Source organism: Pteropus medius, unplaced genomic scaffold, assembly GCF_902729225.1.
Source record: "Pteropus medius unplaced genomic scaffold, Ma_sr-lr_union100, whole genome shotgun sequence".
Taxonomy (NCBI): Eukaryota; Metazoa; Chordata; class Mammalia; order Chiroptera; family Pteropodidae; genus Pteropus; species Pteropus medius.
In genome coordinates, this window is record NW_024347791.1 from 5,413,162 (window position 1) to 5,437,263 (window position 24,102).

Below are 24,102 nucleotides of genomic sequence, written 5' to 3' on the forward strand. Positions count from 1 at the left end.
AGATGATAATATTATATAGTGTTATTACATAGTATATTTGATAATGATGAATGCTACAGAGAAAAATAAAGGAGGAAATGGGCAATACTGGATTATGGTTTTAAATTAAGTAGTCAGGGTAGGCCCTGCTAAGAAGTCGACTTTTGCCTGTTATTTTTTTAATGTCTCGTTACAAACCTCAACAGTCAGATCCATAGGTCAATAATCCATTTTGTTTACTGTTTCCATACTACTTAGCATCTATCACATGTTAGGGTTTTAAGTCATCTTTAGTAAATGAATGTGCCATTGTTAGGCCTCAGGTGTTCTGTCAAGTATTCGTTATCGGATATTCATCATACTAATGCAGAGAAAGTTAAACAATTAAAGGATATGCATTATATACAATTGACGAGTTCTTTAAAACTTGTGTAGAAATCCTATTTTAGTAAATGAAATCTTTTCTGCTTTTAAAATAGTCTCGCCAGTAAAACAGCACTCCTTAATTTATCAGTTTTCTAAATTTGGATTTTCTCCCACCCACCGGTTTTATTGAGATATAATTGACACATAACATCATGAAAGTTTAAGGTGTACAACATATTGATTTGCTAGACTTATATATCGCAAAATGGTCATCACCATCGCATTAGCTCATATCTTCACCATGAATCTGGATTTTCTTGTATCAGATTTCTTAAAGGAGTAAAGCTGTAATCTTAAGAGCTCTTACCTCTTACCCTAACCAAATCATATTTTTATTTAAAATGTCTAAACACACACTTACTTACCCCGTGATGCCAGATGTAACATAGTCTTTCCCCAAGTAGTTGTAACCATGGCGGACAAGGTCTTCACACACATCCTTCACTTTGCTGCCTCCAAACGCGGTGCCGTAGTGGAATCTGCCGTCTAACACGCCTGCCTTGCCGGCCAACAGCTCAATTAACTTTCCCACCTGTGGGATGTGAACAAATTAAGTGAGTACCTTCCTGTGGTATAGGAATCCTGTTTACTTAGCTCTGGCCTATTTCCCCAAAAGATTATGTGAGTAATACTCTTAAAAAGAGTGATAAATTAATAGCAGCAACTATTTATCGCTTTCTTACTGTGTGACAGACTGTTGGAAAAGCATGACATGTGTGCTCTAAGTTTACCCTTTAGTGCCTATGCGATAGGCACTACTATGTCCCTGACTCGACATGTGAGGAGACTGAAGTACACAGAGGTCAAGCAACTCTCCAAGTCACACAGCTGGTAAGAGGTAGAGCCAGCAATACAAAACAATAACCAAAGAAAGGGAGAGACACGAGGTTCAATACAAGGGGGTTCTTTCTGCTGAAGGGAAGTTTATCAATCAGAAGACTGCTCTGGAGGGAAGGGTAGACCTGCCCTGCGTTCCCTCTACAAAGGAGAGTAGCCCCACATTGTCAGGGGCGAGGAACCTATTCGTTTGGATAGGGGTCAAAGGGCCCTTTCTAAAAATTAGTTTCAGGGTCCCACTGCCTCCACTAACCACAAGCCAGCTCCCTGCTTTCTTCCTTAAAAGCAGCACCTCTGAAAAATGTACTGACCGTCATTCGCGATGGAAAGCCGTGTGGGTTCATTATGATGTCCGGACAGATGCCAGAATCACAAAATGGCATGTCTTCCTGAGGGACAATCAAGCCACAAACACCTGGGGGAAAGAAGATTTCATGCATGTAAAAGCAAACTGGCAAAAAGGAAGAATACAGCACTTAATTGGGATCTGCCCGCTGCTATCTCTATTTCCACTGCTCTCAAACCTTCCCCATGGTCTCTATCAAGAGTAACAAAAGCAATTTCCAACAATCCTGCTAGACGGACAGTTTAAAACGGCTGTCCTTGCAGGAAGACACTGCAGCCTGTGGACCGGCCTGCTGGCATGACACATAACGCTGCTGTCAGGCTGCTTGCCCAACCTCTTATGCCACTGAGATGGAAGAGCAGCGACTTCGCTGGGTCCAGGTGCGTCAATGTTCCTGAAACTTCAAGTCAGCACCAATTCCACTGTCACCTAGTCTGTGACCTGCTACTCACGGTGCCCGTTATCACAGGAATCCAATTTCTCTGACCACTAAACACAGAACTGATTGAACGAGGGGTGTGTTTCAGCTGTGGTTTTAAAAACCTGTGACAAGTACTCGTGTGTGGCTGACGTGTTAATGGGTCTACCTATTGGCGCGAAGGGCTGGATGGTTGGCTGATTTCTGCCAGGGATCCACTGGCTGAACCTACACTACCCTAAGGAATTTTAATTCTGATAGCTTACAACATATTAGAAAAGTGAGCTCTGAAGCTGTAAAGTTGAACAAGAAAATTAAATGCCAAATTATGCTTGGAAAAAGGGCTAGGATCAGAAATGGAATTCTAAAAATGAAAACAAAAGACAGAAACCTACCCATTCAATATACACTACTGATAGTCTCTTGAATTAACTGTACTTTATTACTCCTTTAATAGCATTTTAACCTATACGGAACTTTGTTGCTTAAATAGTTTGTAATTCCTCTGATTACTTTTTCTTAGAAGGAGGAATAAGGGTATAGATTGTTAACCGCAATCTATATAATTTAGAGTTGAAAAGCTAGTGTACAATGGTATTGGACTAAGAAAAAAATGCTTTTATATTTAGTAAGATAAAATTCCTTTTCCCTTGTATATAAAGTTATAAACTACCTGCACCTATTGAAGAGAAACTGCTCTCAAAGAAACGTCATTCCTCAGTTTGATTTCTACATAATTACTCAAATTATTTTAAAATAAAAATTTGGGAGGTACTATAATCACCAAGAGCTAATGTCTAAAGAAAAAGAATGCCATTTGCCTATTTAACATTAATTACTAATATTCTGATTTCTAGTGGCTGCCAAAAATATGGTAATTAGGTTTGCGGCGTTGAATTCTGGCACATGTAGGTAGGTACTTTAATTGGCTTCTTGGATGAAATTGCCCTGTTTATTATAAAGAAAGCATGCTTTCCTACACAAAGAACAGAAACATTCAGTTCATTTTATTTCGAATTGAGTGACAACGTGTTAGAATTGGAATCAGGCAGAGTGTGTGACCCTTCTTTCTTCCCTCCAAAAACCCATCTTGTCCACGTTGAAATTATCTGACAAAACACCAGGGCTACTGGGAAATTTATTCTGAAAGAGATCAAACTGTAAATCAAGGTGCACCGACAACGACTTTGTTAGGAAGTGAACAAAATGTTAACAATGACAATTCCTAGAGAGGCTGGTTGTGGGACGAGCTTGGGTAAGAACGTCAGTTTGGCTGGTGAGGAGATGGAGGGTTCGGCTCTGCCCCTTAAAGACAAAACCAAAGGAAAAGCTCGGCACCCTTCAGCACAGTGCGCGGGGGGGCCGGCGTCTGCTCAGGGGGAAGCCGCCTGTTCACCACCGACAGGAGGAGGTGGGAGTGCGGGGCAGGAGGTGCAGAAACCCACGGGGGAGCACGCACACGTATGGGGTGGGGGGAATAAAGAGACGATCTGCATGTTGCATTTTTAGTTTTAGTCCACCCATTTAATCAAGCAAATGCAACTTTATTTTCTCATTAAAACGAAAGCAATGCTCTTTTCTCCTGAAATCCGAATCTCTAAGAACTCTGCTTAAAATCTGATTAATATTTAGTATAGCTCTTCCTCTCTGGGAAGTTATTTTCTCATCGGCCCTTTTCTGACACTGCATCTAAAAATACATATAACTTTCAGATTTTTTCATTCCATGAGAGGAGCTGCTTTGGCCACATCTGAATCAAGGGCACCTGTAAGCCAAAAATTAAATCTTAGCTAACTTAAAATTACTTTGGGCTCTGAAAACCCTTTTATATGCCAAGATGGTTCCCATAGCAGACAGCCCTGTGTTGTTTGTTTTGTGTGAAAGTGAATGATAAAAGATCCATGAAATCGACACAGAAAGCCAGAACAGCAGAAAGAACTGAGGGCTCTCCATCATTGCGGCTTCTACCCTCTGCTGACTTGCAGAACAATGGAAGCTACACATCCAACTGCAGATCTAACACAGCTGTGCATTTCATTAGATGAAGAGCACTAGTGACACAAGTAAATAATTAACTTATTCTGGTCCGCTGACTGTGCTTATGAGACCAGTCATAGCTGACAGATTTTAATACAAGTTAACACAAAGAAACCATAATGAGCTTAGAAGTTAAAACAAAATATTTAGACAGAATTTGATGATCTCGAATCTCAAATTAGACAGATGATTTTTAAAAGTTTGCGTTTTACTGAATTCACTAGGGGGAGAAGAGAGTTAATCTTAGAACAGACTTTTTCTTTTTTTAAGAAAAGGTATTTCTCTGTTTCAGAATTATTTAAATCCTTAATCAAAGCAGGAAGGTTTCTTACTTTCAAATGAAAATTATAACTTGTTTTTTCCAGGAACAGAGGCATAAAATCTCTTCCTATATTTAGAACTCTTAAAAGTTATCGCTGCTTTCCTTTAATGCTGGCTTAAAAATGTAAATGATATGCAGTCCGCTTCAGTGTGTTAACACTCCCCTGGATCCCTGCAAAGACGATGGACTACAAATAAACCATATCTAATGGAAGCTGCTGCGAAACAATTACTGATTCATACCTTAAATGCTTACACAGCATTTCAGATTTTAAAATAAAATTTCATCCCCTGGCTCATGCTGGTGTCTCAACCCCATTGCATACAGCACAACCTCCTGGCAGTGGAATGCAAATACACCAGTTTAACAGGCTCAGGAACATTTAATGCACTTACAGGGACCACTGGGAATTAAGGCCACAGACTACACTATGCAACTTTTAACAAGTAAAAATAGATAATAAGGAAAAACGGGAACACAGAAAGTTAGAGCAGAAAGGTTCTACAGATACCTAAGGAATACAATATTTATTCCATCTCCACCAACCTTAATTTCAAGTTGTAAAGATGAGAATTTAGGGAGTCTAAAGAAACCACAAGTCTGACTGCTAAGCCACTCAGCAAAGACAAATCTGGGGACCCACTGGCACAGTTCCCTTTGTGTCGTGCCCAGACATTGGGGACTCTTACACCTATTTGTTATTTCTATTTCCATGGCCCAGCAGAACAACGTATAAACCATCTCAAGAATAGGTTTACCCAGCAAAAGTCCAGATAATCTGATGAATCCTTCTTAGAAAGTATTTCTAATTATAAACAGCAACTGACGTGTTAAAAAGTCATTTTTTTAAAAACTAGTTTTAGTCTAATGGTCCTGACTCAATCCAAGTAGAAAAAAAAAAATAGAAGAATGTAAGAAAAAAGGTAAGGAAAAACTGAAGCAATCTATATCGTATCAAGACAGGAAAGCAAGTAGCAACTGCAGAAGACAATTATACCATTTTTAATCCAAGAGCTGTTTTTGCTGTGACTTCAATGTGTTGAGAACTGACAAGTAAATGGTTTTCTATTTTATCGACAGCCAGGTTTCATTTTAATATCATACTCTGCTTTACTTTTTAACTTTTTTACAATTTTTATTTAGCAAGTCTACCTTCCACGTATTACCACTTTGGGATTAAATGTATCACTCTGAGGCTGATATATATTCCTACTCTTCTTTTTCTGAGTGAGGAAAGCGAGAATCACTTCCCTCAATTACCAAGCATATGCTGTGTGACAAGCGCCGTGACGGAGGTGGGGACATGTGAAAAGGTTCAGGGACTCCACTTGAGAGGAGTCCTACACAGATTAATCTGACTGACTGTTGAAATCTAAAACATTTATACAATTCAGCTCGCCACATTCGGATGCTATTTTCTGCAAGTACCTGTTAGACGAGGCTATTTATCCTGCACAGTTGAACACCCTGCACTCAATGAAGGGTGAAACGATGCTGTGATTTTTCCCCATCAGTCACAGTGTAAGAAGAGGGTTGGTGTTTGGTAAAGGAGTGATGATGGACCGTCTGGTTTTAATGAGGTTTGTAAACTAGGGCGGGGGGATGTCATCTGTAAAGGGCTTGTCACCTCTTGGACTCTCAGACCTATGCAGGGCAGGAGATCAAGGAATCGGGTGACCTTAATTTGACTCTGTGCTGTTCATCTGAGATAGCGTTACCTGGGGGAGAAGCACCACCTTCAGGTGAGCCTTAGTAGTTTGGTCTTTGTATTGGGAATAATTAGCACCTACCTCATGAGGCAACTGTTTTAGGACAGATGAGAGGTACTAATGTCTGAGAAGTACTTTAAGGTCCTTAGAGAAATGTAGCATCTAAATGCAAGGAATTATCATTATATAACAAACCTAATAGTCTTAGCAGGAAGCAAACTAGCAAAGCAAAGGAGACCGACTTCAGGAATGGCAGAAGCAAGTGCAGTTGCACTAACTCTGGCTGAAGAGGCTGAAAAGCAGCTCACTCCGTCTGGCTGGGCCGTGCAGATCGTTTCACACCATCAGGACAGTGTTTCCTAATACATCTAGAACTTCGCAGGACTTGGGCTTGGGGTTTCTAGCGCAGAACAGTTTACTGCTGATGAATACAGTGGTAAATGGGACCAAAAAAGCAGCAGGAATGCTTTCAAGTTTGACGGTTCAAATTAAGAAATGTTTTTGCTTTGAATAAACTCATCTCCATAAGCCTTTATATTTTCAGAAATGTAAATCTCTAAATCAAAATGTGAAGGCTAACACAGGTGGTTACTCCTTTCTTCCGTCCCCCCTTTTCAGTGATTGAATTAACCTTTTTTCCTCATCACCACCTTAAATAATCCCAAGGGGGAGGGGAGGGGAGGGGACAAAAACTGTTGCATCATATTAGCTTTGTTCTGCTGTTGAACCCTTTCCAGGTCTACCACATCACTTGCCATATCCCAGTTGACATAATTTTAATTCGGCTCTTCCTTGCATGCTACCAGATAAATAATGCATAAGAAAACTTGATTAGCTTTCTTATTAAAACATCACTCTAAATGAGAGGAGGCGCTAGAAGACAATACAGTTTTTACAGGGCTTTCCCATGAGCAGTTGAATGGTTTGATGTGATAAATTTGCATAGTCTGAAGCACACAAAGAGCTGATTAATTGAAACCCTTACAATGGTTCTGGAAGCAGCTATTGTAAAACAATAACCATAGGAACTTTACAAAATACACACGGCTGAATGTGTCAAGAGCTTAATAAAATGTGTTGAGGTTACACTATTTGGAAACAGAATTGGAGATTTTTATTCTGGGCCATAAAACACTAAACACCCTAATTTCAAAGCTTTAGTTGGATATTTACTGAAAGGTCAGAGGGTTACTGGTTAGCTACCGAAGACCAAAATTTGTTCTTAAAATAGTAAATTAAATAAAATCTCCTTACAATAAAAGTATCTATGTGGACAAAATAATCCTGGTTTCTAACACTGAAGTAAGAGCTACCAGAATTTTTTTTTGGACCCAAACTCTGAAGGGTCATCGGGCATCATACACCTTCTCTTGGGGCTCATGTGGCGAGCTCCATGGGCCCCTTCTCCCCTCCCACTCGGAATCTTTCATTCAAGCAGGATCAAGCCAAGTAGGGAGCCAAAGCCATCCCGGCTTTGACGCTCCGGTCTAGCAGAGAGGATTTCAGATGGTCTCACGTGCTACATGCGTACAAGGTGTCACTATTATTACTTTCGACCAGAGCCTTTTCATTCTCTCAAGTTTAGAAAACATAATCTAGAAAAAGGAAATAGATGAAGGTCTGGAAAAAGCAAAGTTTTAACTCAAACTCTGTTAAACAAATGTCCTTCTCAGCTTTTGGCCACACATAAACGAACATTTTCTTACTCCCCCGGCCACTGCGCACCTATTATATAAGGATTTTTTTAATGTGTTGGAAAGTCAGGGTAGGTTTTCTTCTACAAACATTCAATCAAAATTTTAATAAATTAATTCAGCAGGTTGTTGAATAACTTTTATAAATGCAAAGTGGAAGCGAGTGACCTTATAATGGAAGTTTTGTTGAACAAGAGAAGGTCGAAGATGAATCTTCCAAACAATTTTATCCATAAATGCATACAAAGAGACACTGAAGTGTTCCACGAAAAACTTGCATTTTCGTAAGACTAGACTTCTATTTTAAAACAAAGGTTGACTTCACTCTAGTTGAACTAGTTAGTTGTCTGAGGAGTTAGGAGGAGATCCAAGGAGTGTATGCCATTATCTCAGATTTGCAGTTATTAAAAAGCTTCTGTTTGCCAAGACAAACACTCTTGCTCAAATAGAGTTCTTCCTCCTCTTAGGAATACTGTTTGGTGCTGCTGCCCGATTCTGTGATCTGCAGGACCTTTGTTGAAGGTGCTAATCCTTTTTCACATGAGAGACTGAGAAATGTTCTTTCAGGGAAGTGATATATTGCCTCCTCACCCCACATCAAAGGAGTCCACTTTTTCCTCCCTCATTGTGAATGGTGGCAAAAATAAGAATATATAATAATTTGGTTTGCATGAGCACTGAAATGAAACTTGGGAATTCCTTAGGCTGATAGACAATTTTTGTTAAAGAATTAAAAAAAAAAAAAGAGCAGGAAATCTGCTCCTCTTTCTATAAATGCAATAATCAATCAGAAGCAGCAAGGTTCGAGATAAAGATGTTAGCCTTTGATGAGTTACTTTCATATAGAACTTATACCAATGTTCAAGAGGCTTACACAAGTTATTTTGATTTTGACAAACAGTCTCATTCCAAACATGACTCCCATCAGCATTATATGTGGATGTCTCTTCCTAGCTTTTACTCTCTATAAACTGATCAAGAAATAATATGAAGATAAAACATGAAGAACATCCCAGGTCACATTCTGCTCTATTTCTCTTCATGGAGCATGACTATATATCTACCATATAAGTCATGGCTTCACTCTAAGGCAGGGGTCTCCAACTTCCCGGGGCCGGGGACTGGTACCATCCGTGGCCCATTAGGAACAGGGCCACACAGCAGGAGGTGAGTGGTGAGCCAGTGAAACTTCATCTGTATTTGCAGCCACTCCCCAGAACTAGCATCACTGCCTCAGCTCTACTTCAGATCATTAGGCATTAGATTCTCATAGGAGCACTGGTCCCTGGTGCCAAAAAGGTTGAGGACCGCTGCTCTAAGATATCTAGATGTCCAGAATATTTGCAAAGGAGATCAAGACTTTAGGGTTTTAACATTTCTCCTCAACTGAAATTAAAACTAAAAAACTTTCCTTCCTTTGTAAACAAACACACAACAAATTCACAACTTTGGTATATAGAAAATTACTAAACCATCTCACTGTTTCCAGTATTTTGCATTCCACTGAAGGATGGACTGTTCTAGAGATTCCTGAGCAAAGGCCCAGCTTGGAGCTGATTCACTGAACATTCACTGGTGAGGTACATAATGGCTCTCACAAAGCCCCAGAAGAGGACTGTACTTTATTAAACTTTGAATTTCTCATTAGAAGACTGCATTGGAATTCCCTTACCTAAATGTGTACTGTGAGTGAATCCTGCCTGTTTCTAAGCTGGAGGAGTCTTTACGTTCATTGGGACACTCTCTTCTTTATGAAATGCTGTCTCTTTCCTGAATAGTTAGCTCTCTCTGCTCAGTCACCCTCCATTCCTGAGGTCACAGAAGGCAATGCTGCTTACTGGGTCTGTCGCTTTTTTAACGGCTACTGATCAAACACTTTCACTTGTCCAGTGGGCCTTTTCTGATCAGTGACATTCGTCTTTGCTTGTCACACAGCACTGATACCGATCCCCAAGTACGTAGTACTGATTCTCCTGCTCCACTTCACTCATTCTGTCCTCTCCAACCTTCCTGAGCTCCTTTACAACAGAAACGACTGCTGTGTAGTTTCCTCTTCACATTGGTTTCATTTAGCTACTAATTATCCTACCACCTTTGAAGTGTTCCGGCTTGAGCAGGATAGACACTCATGTTCTGTGAAAGCAAATTTTCAAGTCTCCTCTGATTGTTAGAGAAGATATTTTAAGAGGCATTAGGTACCGAAATTCAATCTACAAACTATGTGTGTACAAAAAGAGTCTCTAACAATAGCTCTGTCAAAGTTACCTTTTAATGAAAGACAAAAAACAGGCAATCTGCAGGGCCACATTGCTTTCTGAAGAACAAATGTAATGCTCTAAATGGAGGGTGGGGGGGAAGTGGGTATAAGGATACACTAAATCAAAATAATCTTTACATGTTCTCAGCGAGAACACTCGTGTCAGCTTGCAGAGGATGCTACAAAGAAACAAATAATATTTCCAAACAACTCAACATGTCAAGGGTGGAAACGAAGTTCAACTAACTACCAGTCTTAACTCTGGCGTGTGTTTAGACCAAAACAGAAACAAATCACTGCAGGAATCATGGTGTGACACACATAACCCTGAAAATTCACAACACTGTGAAATTTTTATCAGCTCGTTTCATGACGACCACAAATAGCTTAAATGTTGTAGGCTTTTTTCTCCATTTCATTCACATTTTACTTGCCAACATCCAACTTTCAGGCCTGATCCGCACTAAGGGCTGGGTTGTCGCGTGGCTCCTCATCGACGCCACAGCTGTGCCTGCTGCACCCGAACGTCCCAGAGCAGCTCACTGTCATCCCTCCTTTTCTGGTCCGGTCTGTCACAGCTAGCTAGGTGAATCGGGGCTCAAAAATTCACTTCCTTTTATACCTGCTTACATTCTTGATAGATTTTTAATTTTAACTAACCCTAAAACCTGACCAGAGGACCAATTAAAGAAGGGAGTGGGGACAGTGTTTTACAGTGAGTTGATTTGACAAGGAAAGAGACACCTGAAAATAAGGGTCTCGGTAAGGAGTACGTCTTAACATGAGGATTTGGCTGGCATTTCTGGAACAAGGTATGTGGGGAATAGTATTTACTCTGGATCGGCGGCTGAGAAGTGCTATGCAAAGTTATTTATCCAGGAAGATTGAGAATTTTAAGAAGATGATCGCCTTGAGGAGACACAGAAAAGATACAAGAAACATTACTGTTATCTCAGGAAAAGTCTCCGTCTTATCCAAGTGGAAATCTCAGGAGATACAGCAGTCCTGTGGTGGTAACGGGATATCAGAAGAGAAAGCTACTTTAACCTGACTTAACAGAATAGGCAACACACTTAGAATAAAAACCTGGATTCAAATCCTGCCTCTGCCAGCACTAAACTGTGATAGGCAAAGCTACTCACCCCTCTGGGCTTCAATTTCTTGGTTCTAGGTAGTAGGAAGAGCAATGCCAACTAAACTGTAAAGGTTAAAGGATGGAATATACATGAAAATGCTTGTAAATTATTAATACACAAAAGGTAAAATGTTACGTATTTATATGCAGATGACCCAAGTTTTATCTCTAGTCCAAGCCTCTCCTTGGAGGGCCTCACTCTGTATCTAGCTGCCTACTCAGCATCCTCACGTGAAGTCTAACGGGCCTCTCCAACCTGAGGCCGAACTCTCAACCCCTGCTCCCACCTAACTCCAAAAAACGAGTCCTTCCCCAATCTTCCCTGCATCACCAGCTAGCTGCCCAGGCCAGGAACCTCATTCTCCGTTCCCATCTTTTCCTCCCCAACATCGATCACAAGTCCTGTTGGCTCTATCTCCAGAGTATATCCAGAATGCAAAACTTCTCTCCACTTTTTCCACTACTATTACCCTAGTCCAAGGCACCGTCCTCTCGCCTGGACCTCTGCATCAGTCTCTCTGTTTCCCTCATTGGTCCCCTCTCAAATCTGTTTTCCATATGTAATCCATGGTGATCTCTTAAAATGGTATCTTAGATTTTGTCGCTCCTTTGCTTATATTCACCATCCAACAGGCCTATTGGCTCCCAGCATACTTAGAATAAAGTCTAAACTGTTTCTCCTTTTTTTGACCACAAGGCTCTGGAGGATGTGCCCCTATCCTGTTTCTCTTACCCTATTTCATACCATGCTCCTCTTCAGGCATATGAATGGCCAGACTGGCCTTTATTTCTGTTTCCTGAATACACCAAGCTCATTTTGAACTTAATTCTCCCAGACTTTTGCTTGGCTGGCTCCTTCTCATCCTTTAGGTCTCAACCCAAATGTCACTTTCTCCAAGAGGCTGTTCCAGATCCTCAATCTAAATAAACTACTCCATCCTTCACCCCTAAACTAGTCACTCTTTCATATTATCCTTCATATACAGCACTAATCACTATTTTAAAGTATCATGTTCATATTTTTGTTTATTTCTTTTCTATCTGCTTCCTTCCCCAAGAGAACATAAACTCCTGGAGAGCGGAGACCCTGTTGGCCTTGTTTGCCACTGTGTTACTTGCATCTGAATCAGGGCCTGGTGCACGTGCGACACAACGCTGCTCCGTGATGGTGCCCCATCCGCCAGGCTTAAAGCAGCCATTGCGGCCCCTTACCCCTCCTCTGCTCCTTAGTCCCACGAGTCAGCAAGTCCCTCTGATGCTCACTTCTCCGTTGTCCACCTGTTCTTCTTTCGCAGGACCCACCCCATCGCAGCCGTCTGGGTCTACATCCCATGCAGTCCCTGAAGCATCCCTTTCCTGCCTATCCTGCAAGAGAAGACACAGCACAGACCTAACGGCAGCAGCTCACCTTTATCACCTGCTGGCTGTACACCAGGTACTGTGTTTGCTGCTTTATACACATGATTTTGTTTAATCCCAGCAACAACTCCTAGGAAACCGTCTCCATTTCAAAGAGGAGGAGACCAAGGCATAAAGGGATAAAACAGCTCACTTAGGGCTCATGACCTTCATTCATCCCTCTGCTGTATCTTTCTCAGCCTGAGGCTTTCTTTAAGTGCTGACCAGAGGGTGTCCCCTCAGTATACCTACAGGAGGGGCAGGACTAACGGTGCGCTCAGGCTCAACACAGCCATCGGAACCATGCCTCTAGGAAACAGGCTGCCTCAGAAAGCAGAGGGGCGGGGCCTCCCTTCACACGCCACGTGCACAGTGGAAAGTCATCTCTCAAAGGTGACCTAAAAGGCATTCTCGTACCGGGAAGAACAGACTTCAAAAAGGTCTTTCAAACTCTAAGATTTTATTCCTATCCGCAATAAACTCTAAACTTCTCTGCCGTGAATGGTCTTTCCATGTAATTTCGTATTTAACTAAAAGTAATCCTTTATGTTCATGTTTTTGCTTCAGGTATAAACCTCCTCATGGGCAGTAGCCAAATGCTGAATTTCCTTTCTATCTCCCAGTGAGCCCAATGCAGTTTTGAGCCTACAGTAGTGATTTAAATAGACCAAACATCTTCTCTAGGGCTGTCAAGGCAGATTCTCATTGGTGCCCAGGGTACACATATGGGAGGGAGTGTATTCAGGTATTTTGCTTGGAAAAGCTTCAGTGGGCTTGTGTGATCTGCTCCCTTACTTCTCTCAGGTCTTTACGCAAATCAGGATTGGAGAGCTATGAGTCCTGGGTGATGAAACTCCTACTGCCATATGGATAAAAATGAGACATCCCATTTAAAAAAAATATTTACAAGGAAGAACAAGTTACACTAATTTGGGGGAGGGTTGATTTTGGTTTGTTATGTCTGTACATTTATTTTAATAAATTATTCCACAAACCTATTGAGCAGATACCATACTATATCAAAGTGCTGTGCTGGGTACTTCGAGGTTAAATAAATTAGTAGGGCCTGCTTCCTCTCCTCAGTGAACATAAAATATACTTAAGTCAGCCAACAAGGTATTCTGGATATTTAACAACCACGTGTACAAGGATTTTAGCAATATCATTGCTATTTTTGAATCTTTAAAATTTTATTTATTAATGTTAAGAGCTTCAAAAAATAGATTCTGCTACTATCATGTCCCTGGCTTCAGATGTATGACATCCAAAGAAAGGATCAAATGGTACACCTTACTTACGATAACAACCCAGAAAATAGACGAGCGATTCTCAGATACTTAAGAATTGACAAAGTGATTCATGCCCTTTTGATGACTGTTAGCATATATTTTAAGTGTGTGGGTTTTAAACATTTTTTAAGTTAGTTTTCAATCGCAGAAATGATTAAAATAGCCAATAAAAGCAAGAAGCCTTAGAGGCAAGCCTCCGGTCAACAGACAAAAAGATTGTGCTCTAAAAAGCCTTATCATTATTTTATCAAAATAATTTTAACTTCAGTTCTATAAATTGCAGTGAAAAAAAAAATTGAGCACACTAAGCATTCTTGTGTTGAACATTTTCTAACAGACATACAGATTTCCAGGAAACGGGATGAAACACATGTTTACCTCCACTCCTCCAAATCTCACAAACATGAGTTGAAAAAAATTAAGGTATAAATCTATAAGAAAAAAGAATTGGCAAAAGATAATTGCACAGTTTTGAAAGCTGATGAATCCAGGAAAGAATAGTAAGTGGCTTAACAGATAGAGAAAGTACGTGGAGAGGATTTTGGGAAAAGCGCACTGATTCAGCCCTCACTCCCACTGCTGGGGAAGCTGGGGAAATAGAGACACAGTAGTGAGAAAAGTGGGATGAGGTGTGGGGCCGAAAACAGGAAGACTGACTCAAAAACACCCCATCCGTCAGTAACTCCAGTGGGCTCTACCTTTAAAATGTGTCTAGACTGATCCTTTCTCACCATCTCCCTATTATTATGCTTTTCCCACTCACCACCAACTCTCTCCTGAATTATTCTAACAGCATTTTAGTTGCTCCCTCTCTTGCCCGCCACGGTCTATTTTCAACATAGTAGCCAGAATAAGTCAGATCATATTCGCATCTGCTCAGACTCCTCCAGCGGCCATCCCTCTCACCCAAAGAGGTTCTCATACAGCCTCAACTCTAACTACTCATGGCTCACTCACCCGGCTCCGGCCACGCTGGCCACCTGCCTGGTCCTCCGGCACTCCAGGCTAGCTCCAGCCTCAGGCCTTCCCTTTTCCTCCAACGCTCTTCAGCCGGGGCAGGTCTGCTCCCTCGCTCTTCTCAGGTCTTCACCCAAAGGTCGTCCTTTCATGGAGGGGGTGTACCTCAACCACTTTACCTAAAATTTCAACCACCAGCCACACTCCTCCCCTACAATGTGCTTCCTATTCACCTCCTGATCTTTTTGTCATCACAACTCTTCTCATTCATTCTCTCTCTTGCTCACAAGAATGTAAGCCCCAGAAAGACTGGAACTTGTCTGTTTTGTTTACTGCTTAACCACTAGGGTCTAGAATAGTATCAGACATTCAAAAGATACTTAACAAATATTTGTAGAAATAATGTCTGCTTAAGAAGAAATCAGATCCCGAGTTTCTATTCCTCATCGCATATAGCCAGGAAATTACCCTTCTTCTCCAACCCTTACTTGAGAAATTGAACAACAATGACCCAAGACCCAAGGAGAGCAAGCACAGCAGAGCGGGGTAAGGTACCGCCTGATAAAGAATAAACGAAGGTCTGTGCACTGAACAATGGGCCACAGCCCCCTGTCTCTACCTGGCTTCCAGGTCAGCCGACAGCCTTAAACACTGCCGCCACCCATACTCCCAGCTCTGCTCCTCAGGTAGGAGTTAGAAAGATCCTAGGTAGAAACTGAATAGCATCAGCCGTAAAACAGTTCACTGCCTGATAACCCTACAAAAACTTCTACTAGCCAACGAATTCTATACCTGGGACAAAGAGCTTTCAATTGCTTTTTTTTTTAGTTTCAAGTATACAGTACATTGGTTAGGCATTTATATAGTTTATGAAATGATCCCCCTAATTACTCTATCTTCCCTCTGGCTCTACACACACCCATTACCTTACGGCTGACTGCACTCCCCGTGACATGCTCCCCATCCCTGTGACTATCTATCGACTACTAATTTGTACTTCTTAAACCTTCACTGCTTTCTCCCAGCCCCTCCACCACCCTCTCCTCTGGCCAACGCCCAATTGTCCCCTATATTTGTGGGTCTGTTTTCAATCTGTTCTTTTTGTTCGTTAGATTCTGCATATCAGTGAAATCACATGGTATTTTTCTTTCTTGGTCTGACTCATTTCGTCAATTGCTTTTTATTGTTCAAGGAAGAACCAGGCATCAGAGGAAAGCTTCCAACAACAACGACAACAACAACCCAGACCCTAAAACACATAGGAGGAAAAGAAACATCACAAGAAAGAGAGACAAAATTAAGAACAAGAGAAAACCAAAAAGAAAAAGACCCCCCTCCAAAAAACTAAAGCTAAAACGGAAAGAAAACTAAAAATATATGCTTCTTGCTATAAAAAGAAAGAGTATAAATTAGATTTAAAAATTGAATTAGAAATCAAAAATATGACAGGTTAAAGAAAACAAATCTGGAAAATAAAGTCAACCAAACCCCTAGAAAGAAAAATAAGAAAAGAAATGGACAGTGGGGGAGAAAAGAGAAGAAAGCTGGAGCATTAGTCTGGAAGATCCAACATCTAATAAGAAAACCAGAAGGGAGTCTACGGCCATGCTACCCTGAACAAGCCCGATCTCATTTGATCTCGGAAGCTAAGCAAAGTCGGGCCTGGTTAGTACTTGGATGGGAGACCACCTCGGAAGACCAGGTGCTGTAGGTGTAAAAAATAAAAAAATAAGAGATTGTAAGCTGACAAGGTCCTTGCATTCTGTGAGGTCAACCAAGGGTTGCCTCGCCCCCCCAAAAAAAAGAAAAGAAAAAAAAACCAGAAGAGTACAGGAAAAATAATGGAAGGAAATTATCAACAAAACAATATAAGAAAATGTCTAAGAATTAAAGGAACTTGAATTTCCTTATATTGTTTATTATATTTGTTTTGAGTTTTCTTATATTGTTTCTTATATTTGTTTCTTATATTGAATTTCAGGACTATTTCCTAGCACAAGAAATGTTAAAAGGTCTAAGAAATTTCAGAATTCTGAGAATAGAAAATAGTAAAAGTTTCTGGGGTGGGGGTTAGGGGTACAGTGGGGAAGGAAGGAAGGAGGGAAGGAAGAAGGGAAGGAAGAAGGGAAGGAAGAAGGGAAGGAGAGAGAGAAAAACAGGGCACAGCACAAAAAGATTAGGAAGAATTTCACATAAGTAACAAAGAATCTAGATAATGTAGCAGAGCCATTAAAATCCTTAGGGAAAGGAATGTATCAAGTATAAGGACAGAACATGTTCAAACGCACATGATTTAATGAATGGACTACCCTACTAAGCGGAGAGGGGAGAAAAGTGACATCGGAAGAGCCAAGAAACAGGGGCTCAAATGGAAATTTCATGACCACCATTTGGCAGGCTTAGCACGTGTTATGGACTGTGCCCCCCAAAATTCCTATGTTGACGACCGGATCCCCTGGACACCTCTGAATGTGACTACATTTGGAGACAGGGCCTTTAACGAGGTAATTAAAGTTAAATGAGGTCCCTGCGGTAGGTCCCAATCCAATACGACTGGTATCCTTGTAAGAGGGAGGGACACCAGGATGCACTCCTGCATAGAGTAAAGACCATGTGAGGACAGGAGACGGCTGCCATCCGAAAGCCAAGGAGAAACCGAACTTGCCAACACCCTATCTTCAGCCTCAGAACTGTGAGAAAATAAATCTCTGTTGTTTAAAACACCCCGTGTGTGGTATTTTATTACAGCAGCCCTGGCAAATTAACAGAGTTCTCTATAACCTGTTTTGGAAACATTTCTAGGGCACCCGATGGAGACTGCTCACCCAGGCTCTTCCCAGCACTCCTGAGGGCTGCAGAGATCGATGTCTCAGCTCATCTATTACCAGTTCTTAACACACCGGCTCAGAGAACCACCACTGAAGTTTGGAGCAGGAAGAGTGGGAGCACTATAAAGGCAATCTTTTGGGGGAAAAAGTGGTCCTAACAAACTGACGATGTGGAGATTTGTGTTGAGAGGCTGTTGATGATACAGAAGAATGATAATAAGGAAAGTTAAGCAAATAGAAAAATGAGAATAACTGCAGAAAAAAATAAGGCTATATAACAAAAGAAATGCATTCTACTGCTTGGTTTGGAAGTGAGCAACATTTATGTAGTCATAACAATGCAATCTAAATAATTAAGTAACCCAAAAGTATGATAAGTCTATGCAGGGAGTAGAGGTGGAGAGTGGGGAAGAGAAGTAACAAAATGTTAGGTCCTACTATCTATCGGATAATAGGAAGTCAATCTCTAAAATAGATGGACGAATATATGGCTATTTAAGAATATAATTTAGAAATATGAAGGTAAAAACAAGAAGAAATTGCTTCTGGGAAGCAAAATTGGAAGAAAGGTAGATACTGATGTTTTTCAGTACAAAACCTCCTTCTTAGACCTTCTTAAACCATGTGCGTTTATTATTTGAGAAATATTATACTTAAAAGAAATAAAATTATGTTAAGTATGTCATTCCTTCCATTACCGTTAAAAGTTTACGCTATTTTTTCCCCAATCTTTTCAATAAATCTGATGAAGCTGTAAAAAGGAACTATCAAGGGAATCTAGACTAATCAGAAGGTTTTTACTCTTGGATTAAAAGCCATCTGGAAAAGGAAAACTAGCAAGATAAATTCTCACTACAAGTGAAAGGTCACCTAAATCCAGGAGGACTTCTTTCGGGTTTGTGTAGAGATGTACAAGCCAAAGCCACCGAAGACTGAACAGATCTCTAAAATCTGCTGTTTTAGGTCACTGCAATTTGGAAAACACTTCTGTTAATGAACGTTATCCCTACCATATTAAGACTAAAAAAACGCTATAGCATGAAGATTTACTGACATTTTACCCAGAGGTCTGTATTTATAGGAGCTTACTAATCAAGTGTTTTTTATTTTCAAAAGTACAGCTTTGTCTACACTATATGTACACACATACTCACACATAATGTATAGATTAAAATTTGTATAAAATCAATCCATCAAGAGTATACAATCTGTCCCTTTCACTTCTCCTACTTCGATTTATTCATATAGTCAACCATTATCAAGTATCTATTATGTCTCTACTATGAGAAAGGCTCTCATAGGCTTTATGAGAATATGAGGACATGGTCCCTGTCTTCAGAAAGTTTAGTGGAGTTAGAACACAGTGGATAACCACTGAGATGTATGCCAGCCTTCGAGCCTTCACACAATACTCTGATGGAATAAAGCACAAGGATTTGGGATACTTGAAGTTTGTGAAATGATTCAGAATGGAGATGTTCTCATATGGTGTGCCTTCTTGCAAAGCTCCCAGTGTCAACATTTTGTAAGAAGAGAACCCAGGTTTGCTCTTTTCCAAGTAATAGGTCAAGAGGCTGTAAACAAGGTTACGGTTATCCCAAAATGACTTGGGAGTGCATCTCAGAAATTGTCAAGACCAAGAGAGAAAGAGAAATGGTCAATATAGAGAATTTGATTGTCATCGGTAGGAAAGCGGCAGAAAACACTAGGACTTGTTTAAAAAGCTATGTTTAAAAACACTCAAAAGGTATTAAGAGTTAGCATCTTACGAAACTGTATGAAGTAGAGGTGTCAAATTCACATTTATAGATGGAACCAACTGTTTCTTATAAAATATTGACAGGCTAAACAATCTTGCATCTGCCAACTGAACTAAAAATGCTTTTGATGAAACAGTATCTTAGTCTGAAAAACTTTCACTGATGGAATGACGATTAAGGCTGGATTGATTCGACCAAACAAATTAACATTTGCTATACTTGCTTGGCAAATAAACAGTTAAAACCAGCAAGAATATAACGTGCAGTTATCTTTAAACCAATCGATTAAGAACAAGATGTCATACTAGTAATTTTTAAGCAAAGGTGAGATTTAGGGTTGAAAGTAGCCACTGTTAATGACCATTGCTATCCTTTCTTCAGCACATACCATGTGCCAGGCACAATGCTAACTGCTTAACAGTCAGGATAGCACAGGAGTTAGTTAAAGGGCCTAGACTCTAGAGCCAGGCTGCCAGCATTCAAAAACCAGTTCTGCCACCAACTAGGGACCTCGGGCAAGCTACCAATCATTCTTTGTCTCTGTTTCCTCATCTGTAAAATGTGGATAATAGTACCTACCTTCTAGGTCGGTACGAGGAGCAAAGAAGTTAGTCTATGTAAAGTGCTGGGAACACTCCCAAGCACACGGTCGGTGCTACAGAAGTGTTAGCTGCTGCTGCTGCTCTTGAAACTAGCAAGCGGCAGACTCACAGCTCAAACTCCAAGAGTACCTTTCCACTTTTAAGCAATACACATAATGACTAAAAGAAACCCCTGGTGATGATGAGTTAATCAACAGTGACATAGTGCTATGTCTCTTGAAGATAAAACAAAACCAAACCACAGATGGATGAGAACCCAGCGTAACCCTCTACGGAAAGAGTGAGGCTTGCCAGTGGGACCGGATGGAGAAATGCCATCTGGGAGAGGGGTCACTTGCAGTGGACCAAGCAATGCACTGGAGTTGGGAGACCTGGGTTCCAACACCAGCCCAGCAACCAACCAGCTGGGTATCCTCGACTGGTCGCTTAACACGCAGGACCTGAACTTTTTCATCTGTTAAAAAAGGGGCAGACGGTTCTGAGGTATCTTCCGCTGACATCTTATGATACTATGACCTGATAGAACATACAGTAGTTTAAATATGTACCTTTCATAAAAAATAGGGATTACTCTGCTTTTTGAACAGTTATCTGTACTTCAGTAGATATGTCACCTAGAATGTATTTATAATTTTGAACAGTTGCAGAATGAAATAAATAGCATAGAGAGGCAATTCTATGTATATTTTTAAATGCCATTAAAATATAAACAGGTTAATCTGAGAAACAAAGGAAGAATAATTTTGATAATGACGTAATAATTTTTCAAACATACTGAATTTTTTAATGGGGGAAGTTACAAAACATTTCTTACACCTGTGATTAATAAATATTTTAGTATATCTAGTTTTATAAACAAGTTGAGAAATGAAACAATTTACCTTTCTGCCCATGACGACTGCTGAATTTGTCTCCAATCTCTGGACGCCTTGTCTGTCTCAGCAGCATTTTGATCAGAAAAGCATCTTCGGCATTTGAAGATATCATCACTTTTTCAATATATGAATCTGTTGCCCCTTTGTAGCTAATGTTAAGAGAAAATCGCTAAAACAGAGTTTTCAAACTGCCCTTTGTGAATCTATCACCCCAGGCCATATTTTATTCACTGCCTATCACAGGTATTTTGACATTCCCATTTGGGGCTCTAAAAAATGGCTTTCATTTTCAAAACTAAATCCAAATGTTACAATTTCCCCTTATAGTCCTTGTTTAAAATGGCTAACATTTACTAAGCATTTATTATGAGGCAGACATAATGCAATTTAATCTTCACCACAAATATTATGCACATACCGTTATTCCCTTATTATAGACAAAGAAAACTAATGCTTAGAGAGGTTAAAAACTTGCCCAGGACACACGACTCACAAAAAGTAGACCTGGGATTCGAGCTGACACCTATCAGACTTGACTCCAAGTTCTTTTTAAGTAATAGCACTTTTTAAGTACTATTTTTATCTACTGAGTTTCCTGTTATTAATTTTTTCACACACTTTGTCTCTTATCTGTTTTTCATACAATTAACATTTATTAAAAGTCCACTCCGTGTCAGGTCCTTGTAGGCCATACATACAGAGACTAGGTAGACACGGCTCCTGCCCAAAGGAACTCACAATCAGATAAAGGAAAAGAGAACAAGAAGTGCAGAGCAGCGAAGGTATCAGTGCTATGAAGGGCAGGAAAGGCCTGAGGGAGGAAGGGAGGCCGAGGATGAGTAATTAGACTGGTAGGAGGGCCAGGTGAGAGCAGTACCACGAAATCAAGGGAAGAGAGACGTCAGTGGTGTCGAATGTTCTAGAAAGGTCACATGAAACTCATCCCTCCATCTGACAACTGTTTACTTATTACCTACTATGGGTCAGGCACAGTACCAGGCACTAGGAGTACACGGTGAAAAAAAGAGACAAAATCTTGGCTTGCAAGATTAGGACTGAAGAGTCCGGTGAATTTGGCCATTCTGACCATCGGTGGGTTGTGCTATTTGTTTACGATCTGCCTCTCCGCACCCAGGTGTGAGCTCCACAAGGGCGGGGATTTCTACCTATTTTGTTCACTGTGCTGGCGCACGCACTTAGAACAATTCCTGGCACATTGTTAGTGCTCCAGAACTATTTCTTGAGTGAAATGAATGACCGGGCTGTCTCTGGTGACCTCTTCCAGAATCGTTTCAGTGGGATGAAGAGGTAGGAGGTGACAGAGGTTCAGAAGGCTCAGGGAGCAGTGGAAGGTAAGAAGTGGAAGCAGAGATTACAGACCTCTCTTCCAAGGAGCGATGTGCTCAAAAGTGGAGTGGTAGCTAGAAAGGAACATGAAATCCAATAGAACGTTTTATTGTCTTTTAAATATAAATACCTGGGCACATTTTCTAGCCTGTGAGGAAGGAATCAGTAGAACATGGTGGAAAATATGGGAGGATAGAAGAGAAAATGACAGAGCAAGGACCCAAAAGAGTGGATGAAATGGAACCCAGGAGGAGGAGGGATGGGCTTTGAATACGAAAACAGATATCCTCCTTCAGGACAGGAAGAAAAGCAACTCGCACAACCACTATTATAATTCTAAAATAGCCTTTCACTTTGTAGGACTCAGTACAAGGGTCCTGACCCCTCTCCCAGGTGGAAGGTCCCATTTTCCTCTCTAGGCTCCCGCTCTAGCGACAAATCCATGGCACCCACGACACTGCCGCAGTTAGCACAGTGGTCAGGAGTGGGGCTGTGTAACCAGACTGCATGAGTTCAAGTCCTGGCTCTGCAGCTGGTAGTTGTGCGACCTCGGTCAATTACCTAAACTATCTGCACCTCAGTATCCATGCCTTTCAAATGAGGCTACTAAGAACAGAGCTCATGGGGTGGTGTAAGATTAACTGAGCTAACATATGTAAAATGCCAAGAGCAGTAACTGGCACAGTAAAAGTTCTCAATTAAGCTATTATGATCATGGTAATTACTGCATGTATTTTTTAAATAGGCCTTTGCCAACTAGATGTGACTCCTTGCAGGCAAGGCTTATGGCTTATATTTCAGTTCTACATCTCTGGCACTGGGGCACGGCGGCTAGCACAGAGCAGGCCTCAACCACTGTGTGGTGAATGAATTTGTTAAACTGCCTTTCACAGCCCGGGAATCGGCTCTCCTATGTCACCCCGTACTCCGGCATCATGAACTGTTAACCTAGTTCACCTTGGCTAAGCTGGATATCTTGTTACTTCTAGTTTTGTTTTGTCATCGTAGTGTGGTTGCTGTCATTAGCCTGTGGCTCGTCTCACTAAATCTCACATTTCATTATGTTTTGGAGCTCAGAGGGAATTTGGAGATGAATGAGTCTGACTCTTTCATTGTAAAGATGAAAAAACTGAGGCCAATGGAGTTTAAGTGCTTTATCTATGTAAGATAACACACAGCATAACCAGCACTAAAGGCCAGACATATTCTAGAATACTGGGAATGCCACAGTGGCCATGATGTTTTGTCATATTTTTTAACCTTTTTCCCGTTTAGAAAAAAAAGTGCAGCTCGCTGCCAGGGTTAATTTAACATCACGCACAGGAACGCCACATTTTCTAGGATTTGACATTTTTGCTGACTGAGAATTACTGTATTTTGTAAATGAAAATACCACTACTAAAAACAGAATGCTATAAACAGAATGATATCATTTGTTTCCAAAGACTGTCGATACACTAAAGCGATGCCAAGGTAATAATAAGAGATATTTCCTAGCAAACTTCGGTGGGTAGGACTCTAATCAGCCCGTTAATCTCAGGGTCAATGCTGCAGCCGCCAAGTGCCTGTGGCGAGTATTCTCGGGGCAAACAGGAAATGGGTTAAACACACAATCTGAGCATGTCGCTCCCTATGGAATGAATTCCCAAACCTTCAACAACCTAACCCCAGCAAGCTGCAGCAGTCCACCAAACCCGTTTACCCTTCATTTCACTCTTTTCTCTACCTGGAACCCCTGCCTATTTGCCCACAACTCAAACACAGGTTGGAAGGTCTCTGTGATTCCACAGCTCAGTTTTATCTTCCAGGCTGTGCTGTCTTCATGACAACCATTAGTACCCCAAATTGCTTTTTCTACTCCTCCAACCTTCCAAGGTCCTTCTTTT

The 24,102-nt window shown here is 40.9% G+C and overlaps 1 protein-coding gene and 1 pseudogene across 3 annotated transcripts in view; one reads left to right on the forward strand and one right to left on the reverse strand.

The window, feature by feature from the left end:
- POLR3B (RNA polymerase III subunit B) overlaps window positions 1–24,102 on the reverse strand; it is a 101,910-nt gene that overhangs the window by 9,642 nt on the left and 68,166 nt on the right. For all 3 annotated transcript variants that reach the window (XM_039877879.1, XM_039877881.1, XM_039877880.1), the window contains 3 exons: window positions 20,876–21,018; window positions 1,554–1,657; window positions 771–937 (listed from right to left, as the gene is read on the reverse strand). In XM_039877879.1, the coding sequence (XP_039733813.1) occupies window positions 771–937; window positions 1,554–1,657; window positions 20,876–21,018 (414 nt within the window). The remainder of the gene's footprint in view (window positions 1–770; window positions 938–1,553; window positions 1,658–20,875; window positions 21,019–24,102) is intronic.
- LOC120615331 (uncharacterized) lies at window positions 16,400–16,518 on the forward strand (annotated as a pseudogene).